The 16,148-nt window shown below is 36.5% G+C and overlaps 1 protein-coding gene across 1 annotated transcript; it reads left to right on the top strand.

Moving 5' to 3' along the window:
• Window positions 1-12,466: 12,466 nt before the first annotated feature.
• On the top strand, window positions 12,467-15,609 carry LOC120082696 (pentatricopeptide repeat-containing protein At5g46100). Its single transcript, XM_039037974.2, has 2 exons — window positions 12,467-13,242; window positions 14,096-15,609. Exon 2 carries the CDS (start codon window positions 14,144-14,146, stop codon window positions 15,560-15,562), a length of 1,419 nt encoding a protein of 472 aa, XP_038893902.2. The 5' UTR covers window positions 12,467-13,242; window positions 14,096-14,143; the 3' UTR covers window positions 15,563-15,609.
• The last annotated feature ends 539 nt before the right edge of the window (window positions 15,610-16,148 follow it).

The following is a 16,148-nucleotide window of genomic DNA, read 5'->3' as shown; positions in this document are numbered from 1 at the left end:
GCAACTCGACCTCCTTCGCTTGTTTCTTCAATTACATCTTAATTTCAATTCTAATGACTCCAAGTAAATTACAGACTCTTGCTAACACATAAATGCTCGTCAAATAAGAGCCAATTACAAATTTAATTGAGAAATTAAAGAGAATTAAAATGCCAAAACTCAGAAAACCATAACAGTGCATCAGTTTCATATATCTCATGAAAAAACACCCACCTTGCCAAAATTAGTCGAATTGAAAGCTTAAAAGATACTCTGTACCAATTGAAAGAGTTAAATAACATGCAGCGGAAGTATCAAGGATCCATAAGCATTCTAATTCAATAATTTTGGCAAAAACTAAAGCATGCCTTCTTAAAAAGTGGGTTTCCAAAATATACTTTTGATGAACTCTCCAAAAAAATGTGTGCACAACAGCTGTCTTCACTTGATATCACCTTGAACCATCTCAAAGCCTTCCCTACTATGCTCTTGGAGCTTTAGGCAGAGTTGTAGGATTCAAGAATAGCTTGAAAATGTGAAGAAGTAAGAAGATCCCACAGCAGCCGATTGAAGAAGACAGTTTCTTCTTCACAGAAAATTTTCTCTCAAAATTCTGCATTCTCTTTCCTTCAACGACTCCAATCTTCTTTTATATAGTAGATGAACATGCAAAGAGATGGAGTGTATGGCTTGCAGCTCATGCTTTGAGAATCAAAGTAGAGAGGATAATGGCCTTTGTGTGAGCATGAAGATGAAGGTAATGGAGAAAATTGAATCCCCATTTTGTGCAACCATACAAAACCGTTTTCCATTTTCTTTTAAAATAAAAAATGATTTTAAAACGATTTTAATACAAAAATGATTTTCTTTAATTAATTTCATAAATTAATTTAATAACAAATATTAAATTAATTTTTGCACAATAATTATCTTCATATATTTAAATCATATTTAAATATATTTTCTCTTGTTCCGTTTAATTTCAACATTTCAAATTAATTTCTCAAGCTACCCTAAAGCTTATCCATTTACGAGCTAGTAGGGGGACCTCACGGACCTACAGATCATGGCCTCCAACGATTCAAGATTAATCGGCTAAACTCATTAGTCCGATCTAACCCCCGTTCGTTAACTAATGGGACACTCCATTATAGCCCATAGTTGAACTCCCCTCACTGTAGATATATTATGTCCACTTAATAATCATAATCAATAAATCGATCCTTCACAGTGTTCGTAATCACAGCTAGGTCAAAAATATCGTTTTACCCCTGTGACTACATCTTGTTCCTTAAGTTCCTACTGATCCTCTAATGAACAATTCTGATTCATAATTTCTATAAATAAAATTCTTTCTCTATCATGAGAAGGCACGGTCCCGTTTGTTCAAGACCTGGAGTCAATACTTAAGAGAACAACCTATCTGCTCACCTTGAATAAGATAGGAGTGAATTCCATCTTGTAAGGCTATGTCCCCAACTATTCATCCAGTCTTTATCCCTAAAATGGTAAGCTTATTGAGCAGTGTTGTTGGACTACTCTCACCGTTTACACATCAAAGGATAATCTCGAACAAACAGGAGCTCATAGCTAGCTTAGGATTAAGATCGAGTTAACCTAGATTATATAATAAATGAAATAGTCAGTTTTAAAAAAATGGTCGTTATAAAGAAAAATGACTATTTTCGTGATCCAGGCTATATGCAAACTCATTGCATAGGATGCCCCCACTCTCATGTCTCAACATGAACGATTTGTGGATCACATCGTTTATAGTACCTTACAACTTCTTGTAACAACTATAGAGTGAGCCACATCCAATAGTGTTACCAGGATGAGATACCCAATTTCATCCATATAATAGACCATTTAGGCTATATACTGTTAACTTGATCCTGTTTATGTCACTACATAAAGTTACGGCATTCAGACTATAACCAAGGATGTATTTATTGGATTTTGATAATAAGATGCAAAATCAACAAGTCATTGTTATTGATAAAATGGAATGTTTAACACGAATTGTGAGTTCTAGGACATTCCTAACACCTTCGGCTATAGTATGAATCCTTAAACTTTATGTGGAGACATAAAAGAGGATCAGGTTTGAGTATATAGCCAAAACGGTCTATATGTATAAAGATAGGGTTGAGTACATTATCCTGTGGACACTATGGATATGACCCGCTTTGTATTTGATACAAATAACGTGATCCCAAAATCATTCATGTGGGGACATGCGAGTGAGAAAATCCTATGCAAAAGATGTTTGCATAAGACCGAACCATTAAATAGTCATTTTTCTTTATAACGACCATTTACTATTAAAACTTACTATTTCAATCTGATGACTTAAGGTAACTCAATCTCAATCCTAAGCTAACTATGAACTCCTGTTTATTCGAGATTATCCTTTAATTTGCATGGGTGAGAGTGGCTCAACAGCGCTGCTCAATAAGCCTCCTATTTTAGGGGCAAGATCGAGTAGATAGCTCGGGACATAGTCCTGCAAGATGAAATCCACTCTTACCCGATTTTAGAATAGTAGATAGGTTGTTCCCTAAGTACTGACTCCTAGTCTTTAACAAGGGGCCTCGCCCTCTCTATGATTGAGAAGGACTCGATTTACTAGTAGGACCATAAACCAATTGTTCATTAGTGAATCAGTGGAAACTTAAGGAGCAAGATGTATTATAGAGGTAAAATAATAATTTTGACCCAACTGTTAATACGAATAACCTATAAAGAATCAACTTACTGATCATGGTTAAATCAAGTGGACAGAAATATATCTACAGTGAGGAGAGTGCAGCTACTAGGCTTTAGTGGAATGACCCGATAGTTAACGAATGTTGATTAATTTATTTAATAGAGTTTAGACAATTAATCTCGAATCGTTGGAATTCACGATCTATAGGTCCATTAGGTCCCCCTACTAGCTTACAAACGGATTAAACTTTAGAATAATATTATGAGAGAGTTTGAAACGTTTAAATTTGATTTAATAGAATTGTTAATTATTTGTGATATAATTAAACGTTTAATTATCGAATTAAACGAAATTGGAGAGTTGGAGAATATTTAAATGTGTTTTAAATATAAATTACATGAATAGGATTCATATTTGGAATAGTTGTTATATTAATTTAATATTTGATATTAAATTAATTTAATCAATTAAATTGTTTAATTAATTATTAGGAATTATTTTTAGATTAAATAAATTATAGAATTAATTTTACTTAAAATTAATGTATTTTATTTAAATGTTAATTATTAAATTAATATTTGATAACCTTAATCTAAAGCCGACTAGAGGAATAGACCAATCGAAGAAGTTCATTTAGTTTTAATTTGAAATAATTTCAAATTAAATTGATTTTGGGAAAATATCAATTGAAAATGGAAAAATATGCGTTGGGTGGATTTTTCCCACTTGACCCATATTATAACACCTATTTTCCACCAAATTAGTGTGTGTTTTGGTGTCAATCTCATGGCAAAAAGATTTTGCATGTTGGTCTTGGATAAAGGGATCGATTTTTGGTTGAGAAATGAGACATGCAATTGACTTTATGATGAAGAAGGTGTTCTTGATATCCAAGACAAAAAAATTCTCACCAATCTTCATGAGCTCCCTAAAAATTAACACTCATTTTCGATCCCACTATCCAATCTAAGGGTCTAGAGAATAGTAGGAAAGATCAAGTAGTGGTCTACAAGCATTGGAAAGTAGATTCAAGCTAAGGAGTTGTTGTATTGAAGAGATTCTTCAAAAGTATTTGTTTTTTAAACCCTACTTTTATGTTGTTGAACATGCATGCTTAATCATTAAAATTGATGTAGTTAGAGTGCTTAAAATTCTAATTGCTTCTGCATATTGATTATCAACACCAACAAACATATCACCAGAAGGACAAGGAATGGTTCCACCAATAAAACCCAAGCTTATTTTTCACATTAAGGCTAATAATCATGGCTTAACTCTAGGATGTGTAATTCATCTCAGCGAGGAGATTCGAGACAAGAATAATGCTAATACTATCAACATGATGAAGGAAATATGGATTGACATAGTCTTCAAGAACAGATTGAGAAGATGGAGATTGATTTGTCGAAGAAAAAGATAAATCGTGCAGAAGCATTTCTTCAAGAGGTGCCATTGGAGCAAAGAGAAACTTTCAAGAAAAAAATTCAAGAAAATACGACTGATACCATATTACAACACTTGAGAGTAAATAACTTGCTCAAACTTTATTATTAAATCATGGGAAATATTATAGCCAATGAGAATATAAGATGGTAAACAACCACCAATAATAAAATACCAGATAATATAACTAATTACAATAATATCTTAAAACCTTCATATCTCAACTGTGCACAAGGACAAAAATATCATTATCAATGTAAATATCAACAACCCAGATTTATAGATATATCAATGGGGTATTCTGAGAAAAGCCACGGATATTACAAAAAATTATAAAATTACTATGAATTTTTTAGTGAAATTTTAGAGCAAACTTATTTAAGTAATAAACTATGACTTTTAAGCATGTAAATCAATAATTAGAGTAATGAAATAATATATAAAAGTAAAAACCAAAAATTGATTATAAGCTGAATATTTAGTTCAAGAGTTTACAATCAAGGATTCAGTGGTCTTTTTATAATCAAGCATCATCAATTTAGTTCAAGAGTAAAACTGGTCTAGTTTACAATCAATATTTTTCTAAAAGGTGTATATTTTGATTATAAGAAGTAAAATCAAATTTCAAAACATAAACGTTAAAAAAATAAAGAGACAAAAAAACATACAAGAGGTGAGAAAAAGATTGAAATTATGGACTAAAGAGAGAAAAATATACCAACAAAATATAAATTTTACAATATACAAAATTAAAAAAAAATATAAAGTAATATATATAATTGTTACACCCCTACTCAAGCTTACTTCTTAGCCCAACAAAAGGTGTAAGGACGGCAGATACCATCCTTTCGTAATACCTACTGTCCCCGCTAACATGTTTTGCTTACAAATCTCTTAGCCAAGAAAATATAACAACAGCTCTTGGCTTAACTTATTTTGTTACATAGAGTATAAAGTTACATTACCCTCAAACTCAACTTAACAACTTCAAACTCTTAATTACAGAAACTCATAATAATAAACTTAAGTTCGGAAGTGTGGTTGTAGTGTGGCAGACCTTGACCTCAGCAGTATTTTGGAACTCCCCATCTTTTGCTACCTGGGAAGGAAAACATAAAAGAAAAGAATGAGTTTCAAGAAGCTCAATGAGTGATAAACAACTTACACGGTCTCTTTCAACCTTAAGAGACAAATAGCTCAATCAGCATATCCACATTATGAAGTTACTACTTAAACCTCAAGCTTAAACGAGTCTGTTTCTTATTTTACCTACACACATCGTAGCTAATTAAACATATTTCTCTTATTACTATGTGCATATAGATCCACCTCTTATAGGCTCAGAAACTAGATTCATTGGTCATCTAACCATTCCAATATGAGGTTCCCCTCACAGACTCAAGAACTAGGTCTAATAACCACTTGACCATCCTATGAGATTAGGCCACAGGCTTAGAAACTAGGTCTTTTGACCCCGACCATCCCATGTCGTATATTCTCATCATTGTAACAAGCTACACATATGTCCATAATTATAAAATTCACAAGAAACCTTTAAAGAATACCACTCACAGTTCGTTAGTAGGGCTTCCTCCTTTTCCAAGCCTTCTAGTTCCCTCGTTTCTTATAGAACCTCAAGCCTACACTAGCCTAATGTTAGTTTAGAAACTCATGTTTAGGGTTAGAATAACCTTAGAATACCTTCTTGACCCTAAACTTGGCTTGCCAACTCTAACTGACATGAAAGCAGGCTTTAGATCAACTCAGGACAGCTGTGGGCGCATGGTAGCCTTCCTCATCACTAGTTAAACGCATGGTTGCTTCACCAGGCTAGTTGGACGCATGGGCTGCCTTCTCAGCTCATTTATTTGTAACACCCAAACTCTCACAGTATTCTTTAAGTTGATAGATGAACATGGACTTCAAACCTTGGAATAAAATATTGGTTAAGTATCTAAACTATGTCTTGGAGGAAGTAAAAGTACTTAGGAAACTTTTTAAGTGTTAGAGGCATAGTAGATTAGAGTTAAAATTTGGCTAAGTGTTCAAACTATGCTATGAACTCACAGTATGTTGTGGACTTGGACTATGCTATGAACTTGGACTATGGTGTGACCTTGAAGAAATTTCAAGGCATAAGTTGGTCTAGGTAAGTGAAGAGTTAGCTAAGTGTTAGTGGAGAGATTCATCTCATAGCATAGCGTAGTAGGAAAAGTCATAGCATAGTTGAAGAAGAAAATTCATAGCATACTTGAGTAAGAAAAGTCATAGCATAGTTGGGTAGGAAGTCATAGCATAGTTGGGTAAGAAAATCATAGCATAGTTGAGAGTGTTCAGTTCATAGCATAAGCTCGTAGCATAGTTAAGGAAGCCCAATTCATAGCATGGTTAAGTGTTGGACGCATTGAAGAGGTAACTTGGACGTAGTGGGAGGGTTGCGCACCCACATGTTCGCTAAATGGGTTTAACTAAAATCCTGGCTATGGTAGCCGATGGCGAGGTTGAGGATCTGTTTTCTTACAAGAACGCAATGGAGGATGTTGACATAGATGAATGGGTCAAAGTCATGGATCTCGAGATGGAGTCTATGTACTTCAACTCAATATGGGATCTTGTAAATCAACCTGATGGGGTTAAACCTATAGGTTGTAAATGGATCTACAAGAGGAAACGAGGTGCTGATGGGAAGGTGCATACCTTCAAGGCTAGACTTTTGGCAAAGGGTTATACCTAGGTAGAGGGAGTTGACTATAAGGAGACTTTCTCGCCTGTTGCCATGCTTAAGTCTATCCGGATCCTCCTATCCATTGCCTCATATTATGACTATGAGATATGGCAAACAGATGTCAAGTCTGCCTTTCTGAATGGTAATCTTGAGGAGACTATTTATATGGAGAAACCCGAGGGATCATAGCCCAAGGTCAGGAGCAAAAGGTTTACAAACTAAATCGGTCCATTTATGGACTGAAACAGGCATCTCGATCTTAGAGCATAAGGATTAATACTGCGATTAAATTTTATAGCTTTTACCAAAACGTTGATAAGCCTTGTGTCTACAAGAAAATCATCAACAGTTAATAGTTTTCCTAGTGTTATATGTCAACGATATCCTACTTATTGGGAGTGTTGTAGGTTTACTGACTTCAATTAAGAACTGGCTAACGACCCAATTCCAATTGAAAGATTTGGGAGAGACTTAGTTTGTTCTTGGGATTCAGATTATTCGGGATCGAAAGAACAAAGTGCTAACATTATCTCAAGCATTGTACTTTGACAAGATGTTGATCAAGTACTCAATGCAGAACTTTAAAAGGGGTCTTTTGCCTTTCGGCATAGAGTTACATTGTCTAAGGAAGAATTTCCTAAGACACCTCAAGAGGTTGAGAAATTGAGACGGGTCCTCTATACATCTGTCGTTGGTAGTTTGATGTATGCGATGTTATGTACTAGACCTAACATCTGCTACGTTGTGGGGATAGTCAATAGATATCAGTGTAATCTAGGACAGGGTCATTGGACAGTCGTCAAGAGCATCCTCGAATATCTTCGGAGAACAAGGGACTACATGTTTGTGTATGGTTCTAAGGATTTTATCCTTACCGGGTACACGGACTCTGATTTTTAGACTAATAAGGATTCTCGAAAATCCACTTCAGGATCAGTGTTCACTCTTAATGGAGGAGTTGTAGTATGGCAAAGCACTAAGCAGGGGTGCATCGTTGACTCTACCATGGAGGCCGAGTATGTAGGGGCTTGTGAAGCTGGTAAGGAGGCCGTTTGACTCAGGAAGTTCCTGACTGATCTGAAAGTTGTTCCAGACATGTCTAGGCACATCACTTTTTATCGTGATAATAGTGGTGTTGTGGCGAATTCCAAAGAGTCTCGAAGTCACAAGCACGGCAAGCATATAGTGCAGAAATACCATCTCATCAGAGAAATTGTGCATCGAGGGCACGTGATTGTCACGAAGATCGCTTCGAAGCGACATTGCTGATCTGTTTATGAAGGCTCTCACAGCTACAGTGTTTGAGGTCACCTACAGAGTATGGGTCTATGGGACCGACCGCAGCTCGACTAGGGTAAGTAGGAGTATTGTTGTGTTGGGCCTTTGTGCCCTCGTTTATTATTTTGTACTTATAATTATCTTATACACCCCACTAGCTTTAGAACAAGTGGGAGATTGTTGGGTTTGATGCCTTAAATCTCGTAGGGTCCTGTAGTTTCTAAACATCTATATGAATAAATTCTTTGTAATATAATAATATGAGATATTTTATTCACTTTTGTCTATGAAATATGAGTTATTTTAGTTGCATTAACCACAAACCAATAAACTAAGATCCCTGGTTATCGTTGTAACTTAAGCATATATGTGGTGAAATACAAGTGGATCGTGCTTTAACTGATAACCTAAATAGTCTGTAGTATATGGATAAAAAAGGAAAATCTTATCCTAGTGACGCTACGAGTGTGGCCCACTTTATAGATGTTACAAGTGTTATAAATTGCTACAAATGGTCTGATCCGGACCATTCATGTATTATACATGCGAGCGGGAATGCTCTATACAAAGGAGTTTATATAAGACCAGACCACGAAATATTTAGTCTCGTTATATAATGTCGTTCATGCCAGAGACTTTCATTTCACTAGGATGACCATAGGTAACATGACCTTAATTCTGAGTGAGTTGTGAACTCCTGCCTATGAAGGCAGTCCTTTGATTTGTATGAGTGCGAGTGGCCAGATCGCCAACTCAAACCTACCACTTTGGGGATTCATCTGATTGGGGAGCTAGAAACCCAGCTACACAAGATATGCAAACTCATTGCATAGGATACCCCCACTCGCATATCACCTGCAATAACGTGTTGGATCATTACGTTTGTATCAAATACAAAGTGGGTCATATCCATAGTGTTACTAGGATAAGGTGCTCAGCCTTATCTCTATACTATAGACCCTTTAGGCTGTATCTTAAACATTGATCCATGTATATCTCCACATACAGTTCAAGACTCGTAAGGCAGCCGTGGATGTTAGTTTATTAGATTTTGGAGTATTTAGACAAAATAGACAACAATATAAACAATAACATTTATTTATTTAACATCTACAACTCTTTATTTATGACAGTCAATTAATAACATTTACTATCTACGAGTTTCAAGGTATAAAACCCAACATTATGAACATGAGAAACTATGCTCTAAACTTTAAGACATGAGTGGGTCTAAGAGAGTAAAGTATTGATTAAGTGCTAGGAATATGAAGAGTAGGGGACTAACCTTGTATAAGTCATTTTAAGTAGAACATATTATGAGAGGTGAAGGAAGACTTGGACACATACTAGGATGGGAATGAACTTACTTGGGTGCATACTATGAGGATTTGGATGCATAGCACAAGTAGGGTTAACGCATGGGGATGTTCGTGGAAAGAATTTCACTAAGTGTTAGGCAGCATATGACACAACAAGTGATGAAACCCTAGGGACTTAAGGGTTGGGCGTATAAATGGCCTTGTGTACTCTATTTTGGGTCTATGAAGAGCAAGATGGAAGCATGAGACAATCCCTTGGGAAATACTTATACCAAGAAAACCTAATTTTGCATAGTTGGACACATATTTTAGGAGAAAAGCATAGTTGGATGCATAACCATGCTATAAACCCAGGGAAGAAAATTATGCTATGAAAGGGAGATAAGTTGGTAGCATAGTTAGGGAACATGCGTCCAAACCTAGTGAACCATGCGTTGACTTGAGTTTCTTAGGCATTAAGGATCAAGTTGATAGCATAGTGAGATATGTGGCATAACCGGGTGAGATCTTAACTAAGTCCAAGTAGGTGGTGGAAAGCTAGGAACCAAAGTTGAGCATGCAAATTGTGGGATGGCCATCTCAAAAGGAAGTATGCATTGGACATTGCTAGGTAAAAAGGCCTAAGTTTGCATGCAAGTAGGTGGTGGCAAAGACCATGCACTAGCATTGCAACAAGTAAGCTTTCATGCAAGTAGGAGGTGTCTTGTGGAAGGAAGTTGAGAGAATGACAAGGATGGCTGGAATTTTCCTATAAATACATTGAAGGAAAGCCTCCTTTCACCTCACAACTCAAGTTTTCCCAAATAAGACTTAAAGAGGGAAGAGTTTGAGAAATTTTACGGTGTTATGTGAGTGTCATGTATCTAACCTCACTAACCATGCATTGAGGTGACATACCATATGCCCAACTGAGATTGAAATAAGCTGAGAAGATGGTCCATGCATTCAAGAAGGTGGACCATGCATCCAAATGGCCTGGGGAAGCAACCATGCGTCTAACTGGTGTTGAGGAAGACCATATGTCCGCAGCTATTCTGAGTTTATCTGAAGCCTATTTTCATATCAGTTGGAGTTAGCAAGCTAAGTTTAGGGCCAAGAAGGTATTCTAAGGTTATTCTAGTCCTAAACATGCATTTCTAAGCTAACGTTGGGCTAGTGCAGGTCTAGAATTTCAGAAGAGACCAGGAGGCTTGGAAAAGGGTGGAACCCTACTAATGAACTATGAGCGGTATTCTTTAAAGGTTTCTTATGAGTTTTATAATTATGAATGTATGTATAGCTTGTTACGATGATGAGAATATGCGACAGGGGATGGTCAGAGGGTCAGGGGACCTAGTTCCTAAGCCTGTGACGAAATCGTACATGATGGTCAGGGGGTTATTGGGCCTAGTTCCTGAGCTTGTGAGAGGAACCTCATATGGGATGGTCAGAGAACCGACAGGTCTAGTTTCTGAGCCCATAAGAGGTGGATCTATGTGCACATAGTAATAAGAGAAATGTGTTTAATTATCTATCTTGTGTGTAGGTAAAATAGGGAATGAGCTCGTTCAAGATTGAGGTTTGAATAGTAATCTCGTTATGTGGATATGCTGATTAAGCTATTTGTCTCTTAAGATTGAAAGAAACCCTGTAAGTTGTTTATCATTCACTGAGCTTCTTGAAGCTCATTCTTTTATTTTATGTTTTCCTTCCCAAGTAGCAAAATATGGGGAGTTCCAAAATACTGCTAAGGTCAAGGCCTGCCACACCACAGCCACACTTTCGAACTTAAGTTTATTATTATGAGTTTCTATAATTAAGAGTCTGGAGTTGTTAAGTTGAGTTTGAGGATTATGTAACTTTATACTGTTTGTAATAAAATAAGTGAAGCCAAGTGTTGTTGTTATATTTCCTTGGTTGAGAGGTTTGTAAGCAAAACAGGTTAGCGCGAACAGTAGGTATCATGAAAAGGTGGTGTCGTTCCCACGCCTCCTGTTAGGTTAAGAAGTAAGCTCGGGATGGGGTGTGACAATAATTGAAAAAATAGAGGAGAGATATCATACTTGTGAATAATAAAGACGAAAGGGAAAAAATAAACATAATTATATAAGAACGAAAATGATATAATAATTAATAAAAACTAAAAAGAAAATGTAAGAAAGAAAGAAAGATTAAGGACTCATTTGGATTGACTTGAGAAAAAAATGTTTTTTAAAAAACTCATTTTTATTTAAACACTTTTGACCAAAAAAAAATGTTTAAAATGCTCTTCAAAATCTATTTTGATTGGTTGTCAATCTCTCCATTTAAAAAAAAAAATACTTATTTTTTAAATTAAACACTTGAAAATGCATTCTAAATACACCAGAAAAAGGAGAAGGAGAATAAGAGAAGAGAGCACAGTGATGGAAAATAAAAATGGTAAGAGACTGAAGGGAAAAATATTAAAAAAAAGCTATGGTAAGAATTGTTCAACAATGTGAGTATCCACCGACCGAACTATCAATCCAAGTTCCCAACATAATGACATGTGAGAAGAAAGAATTTATATTAACACTGGAGCATAAAAAAACCAAAATATCGCAAGGGCTTATCCGCAGGAAAAAACCCCATTTTTTTGTGAGAGAGAAAAACCAACTGCGATAAATAAGTGATTGCTCGGAGAGGCGAAAGAGTGTGAGAGGAAAGGGGAGGTTGAGAGTGCAGGGTGCTAGGAGTGTGCAGTAACCGATAAAAATCGATGAATCAAACCGAACCGGACCAAATTGATTGGTTCGGTTCGATTTTTTAAAAAAATTAACTTGCGGTTCACTAAGCAGTAGAATCAGTCGGTTCAGTTCAGTCCATAGTTTGCTACCCTAAAAAATTGAAAAAACCGAATCAAACCGATTAATATTTATTAAATATCATATCAAGTAAAACTGTAAAAGTATTATTATTAGGTAATCCTAAAACTATAAGCCCATAACATAAGCCCAACCCAAATTCGGTTCAAATCTTTTTGTCTAATTAAAAAAAAAAAAAAAAAACCCTAATCTCAATTTCATGCCCGAGACGCCTCACCCTCACGGCCTTGCCGTCACTCACGTCTCACCAAGCCGGCCACCTTCATCCAAGCCTCAGTCAGATTCCAACAGCCTTCATCCAGCGCGAAATCGACTTTTAGCTAGCCGGAGGAGTACTCGGACCAACGACGCCTTCTTCACATTCATCCAACGGCGCGCAAACGAACCCAACTTCCAGCCAGCCGCCTTCTTCACGTTGTACTCGAACTTCCAAGTTCTCCAAATTAATGGATAGGTTGATTTTAATGTTTTGAAAAGAAAAGAGAATGATTTTGAAGGTCAAAAAAAAAAAAAAAAAAAAAAAAAAGACCATCAGTTATAAATCGAACCGAACTGACCTCAACCGATTCAAGTTGGTTCGGTTCAGAAACTGATGGAAATCAGTTTCTACGATTATGTTTTATTTTGAGAACCATGGACTTTGGTTGGATTCATGGTTCGACCTAAAACCGAACCGTGCACATCCATTGAGGGTGCGGCGTGCGAACCGTAAGAAATAAATAAAACCTTGGATTAGATTATTGATTGAATTTTGCCATTGCCGCCCTATGAAGCTTCTGCAGCCTTTCAACCTGTACCTGATCCAGAGTTCAGCCATTTCCCCAAGCAGTAGATTCTTCAATTTACCTATTCCTGCTTCTGCATCTATCAATCTCTCACTTCACTCCAACCAAATGCAGTTCTAGAGTTTCAATCCGCGCGGCCTGGTCTGTCACTACCGATTAGCCTGCACCCCGTCGACAGGTACGCCTCCTTCTTTATGAACCGTAGGAAATAACTGATAAAAAAAATGTATGGAAATGATTGTTTCTCAGATTCTTATCTAGTTCTATGGAATAAGGTAATTAGACTTTGATACTAGTTTGTGCGCGACCATTTTGGACCATCCCCTACTCCGGTTGCTATGCGGGGTTGCACTTAAATTTATGGGGAAATGTATGGGTTAAGAAATTGATGAAGCAATTTAAGCTAAATGGTCAAAAATTTACAGAATTTTGTTAAGAATTTACTTTAGAATCATTTACCTACCCCTCCAAGAACAGTGGGAATTGGGCAATGAACAAAACGATTATCAGAAGCAGGAAGGGGATGAACAAAGCGATTGTTAGGGAACAATAGTATAACAGAGCAAACCCAGAAACAAGCCTTCCAAGGCCAAAATACATCAGTTTTGTGGGTGGGGGGACAAGGCAAAAGTAGAGGCATTTGAATGTAGTTAAAAGTATATTTTATTTTTTAGAATAAAAAGTCACTCCTGTGGGGTTAATTCATTAGAACATTCATTCCCCAAAAAGTGTGAGTTCCCATCCACTTAGTCTGAGAAGTATACAAATTTACCCCCATTTATAATTCCCCCCCCCGGCGTGTATTTTACAAATGTTTCATTGCTTGATGGTGAAGAAACTTGGTTTGTTGCGAAACGTGCTAATGATTAATGAACCATCCACAGTGTGGTAACGATGCCTGTTCTATCCTATTCCCTAAAACAATAGAACGTTGGTGGTGTTGGAACTTCAAACATTCCTAGAGTTTATATGCACTGCGATTATTCTTTTTTATGGACTTCAAAATATTTAATAAGATTCATATGCTTCAGGTTCGGTCGGAAGTTAAGAAGTTTGATGCTTTAAGCAAGAGAGGAACAATGGGCAGTAAAGCTATGTTTAAATGGGCAAAAACAATCACACCTGCTCATGTTGAACAACTAATCCGAGCAGAACAAGAGATAAACAAGGCACTTCTCATATTCGACTCTGCAACGGCCGAGTATACAAATGGTTTTAAGCACGATCTCAATACTTTTAGGCTCATGATTAGCAAGTTAGTTTCTGCAAACCAGTTCAGGTTAGCAGAAACACTTCTTGATAGGATGAAGGAGGAGAAAATTGATGTCACTGAAGACATACTTCTCTCCATTTGTAGGGCTTATGGTCGTGTCCATAAGCCATTGGATTCCATAAGAGTTTTCCATAAAATGCAGGATTTCCATTGCAAGCCTACAGAGAAATCTTACGTTTCAGTGCTTGCCATTCTTGTGGATGAAAATCAATTAAAATTAGCTTTTAGATTTTATAGGTATATGAGAAAAGTGGGTATTCCCCCTACTGTCACTTCTCTTAATGTTCTAATCAAAGCCTTTTGTAAGAATAGTGGAACCATGGATAAAGCAATGCACGTGTTTCGTGAAATGTCTAATCATGGGTGTGAACCTGATTCATATACTTATGGAACTTTGATCAACGGATTATGTAGATTCGGAAACATTGTTGAGGCAAAGGAATTATTGCAAGAGATGGAGACAAAAGGTTGTTCACCTTCTGTGGTCACCTATACTTCACTAATACATGGTCTGTGTCAGCTGAACAATGTGGATGAAGCAATGGGATTGCTTGAAGATATGGTGGGCAAGGGTATCAAACCTAATGTGTTTACTTACAGTTCTCTAATGGATGGGTTTTGCAAGGCTGGTCATTCTTCACGAGCGAGAGACCTCTTGGAGCTAATGGTCCAAAAACGCTTGAGACCCAACATGATCAGTTATAGTACATTGATTAATGGACTTTGTAATGAAGGAAAACTAAGTGAAGCTTTAGAGATTCTGGACAGAATGAAACTCCAAGGTTTGAAACCAGATGCCGGGTTGTATGGGAAAATAGTTAGTCGCCTCTGTGATGTTTGCAGATTCCAAGAAGCTGCAAACTTCTTGGATGAGATGGTCCTTTGTGGGATCACGCCTAATAGAGTTACATGGAGCCTTCATGTCAAGACACATAATAGAGTAATTCACGGTCTCTGCTCTATCAACGATTCAAATCGTGCATTTCAGTTGTATCTTAGCGTGCTGACACGTGGTATTAATATCACTTTTGATACTTTTTATTCTTTGTTAAAATGCTTCTGTAAAAAAAGGGATCTTCTTAAAAGTTCTAGAATTCTGGATGAGATGTTGATTAGTGGATGTATTCCTGAGAGAGAAATGTGGAGTACCATGGTTAATTGTTTTTGTGATGAAAGAAAAGCTTGTGATACTATGAAATTGCTGCAACTTCAGTTGATGAATTGATCTCTTGGGTCTATAATATTTATTAAAAGTTGCATTTCGTGAGCTCATTATTCATTTTTGTGCAGCTGCACTTTGAAAATTTTCCTCCCTGGACAAGTATGCACATCACTATTTATTTTATGTTATATTTCCCAACTTCCAGTCTTCTTAATGGTATTTTCTACATAATCATTCTGTCAGTGGGAAGCCAAACAGAACATTGGCATACCGATTAGGATGATTTGTCCTGTTCCAATTATATCCTTATATCCAGACATTTTTGTAGCTTTGTAGGTAGCATTTGGTGTAAAGCCACACGGATTACCACTTGCATTCACCATGCATTGTACGTATCATTAGCCTTGTTTTTGAACACCAGCGTCTTCTTTTATGAACTAATTCTCTCATTGCCTAGACATCTTTCTCATGCATGTAACTTGCCTCTTTTACATCGTTTTCCTTTTCCTTTTGCCTTTTCCTCTAAAGACAGACATGTAGTAGTAGAAAAATTACATGACAGGCAATGCCATAGTTTATCATTTGGGTACAATTTCATGCTTTCACCTTCTCTTTTAGCTTGGGCATGACTTTCCATGCATACAGAAAT

This window comes from Benincasa hispida, chromosome 8 (genome assembly GCF_027475165.1).
Source record: "Benincasa hispida cultivar pf3 chromosome 8, pf3_genome.v1.1, whole genome shotgun sequence".
NCBI classification, from domain to species: Eukaryota; Viridiplantae; Streptophyta; class Magnoliopsida; order Cucurbitales; family Cucurbitaceae; genus Benincasa; species Benincasa hispida.
Note: the sequence above shows the minus strand (reverse complement) of the source record. Positions and strands in the feature narration are given on the sequence as shown.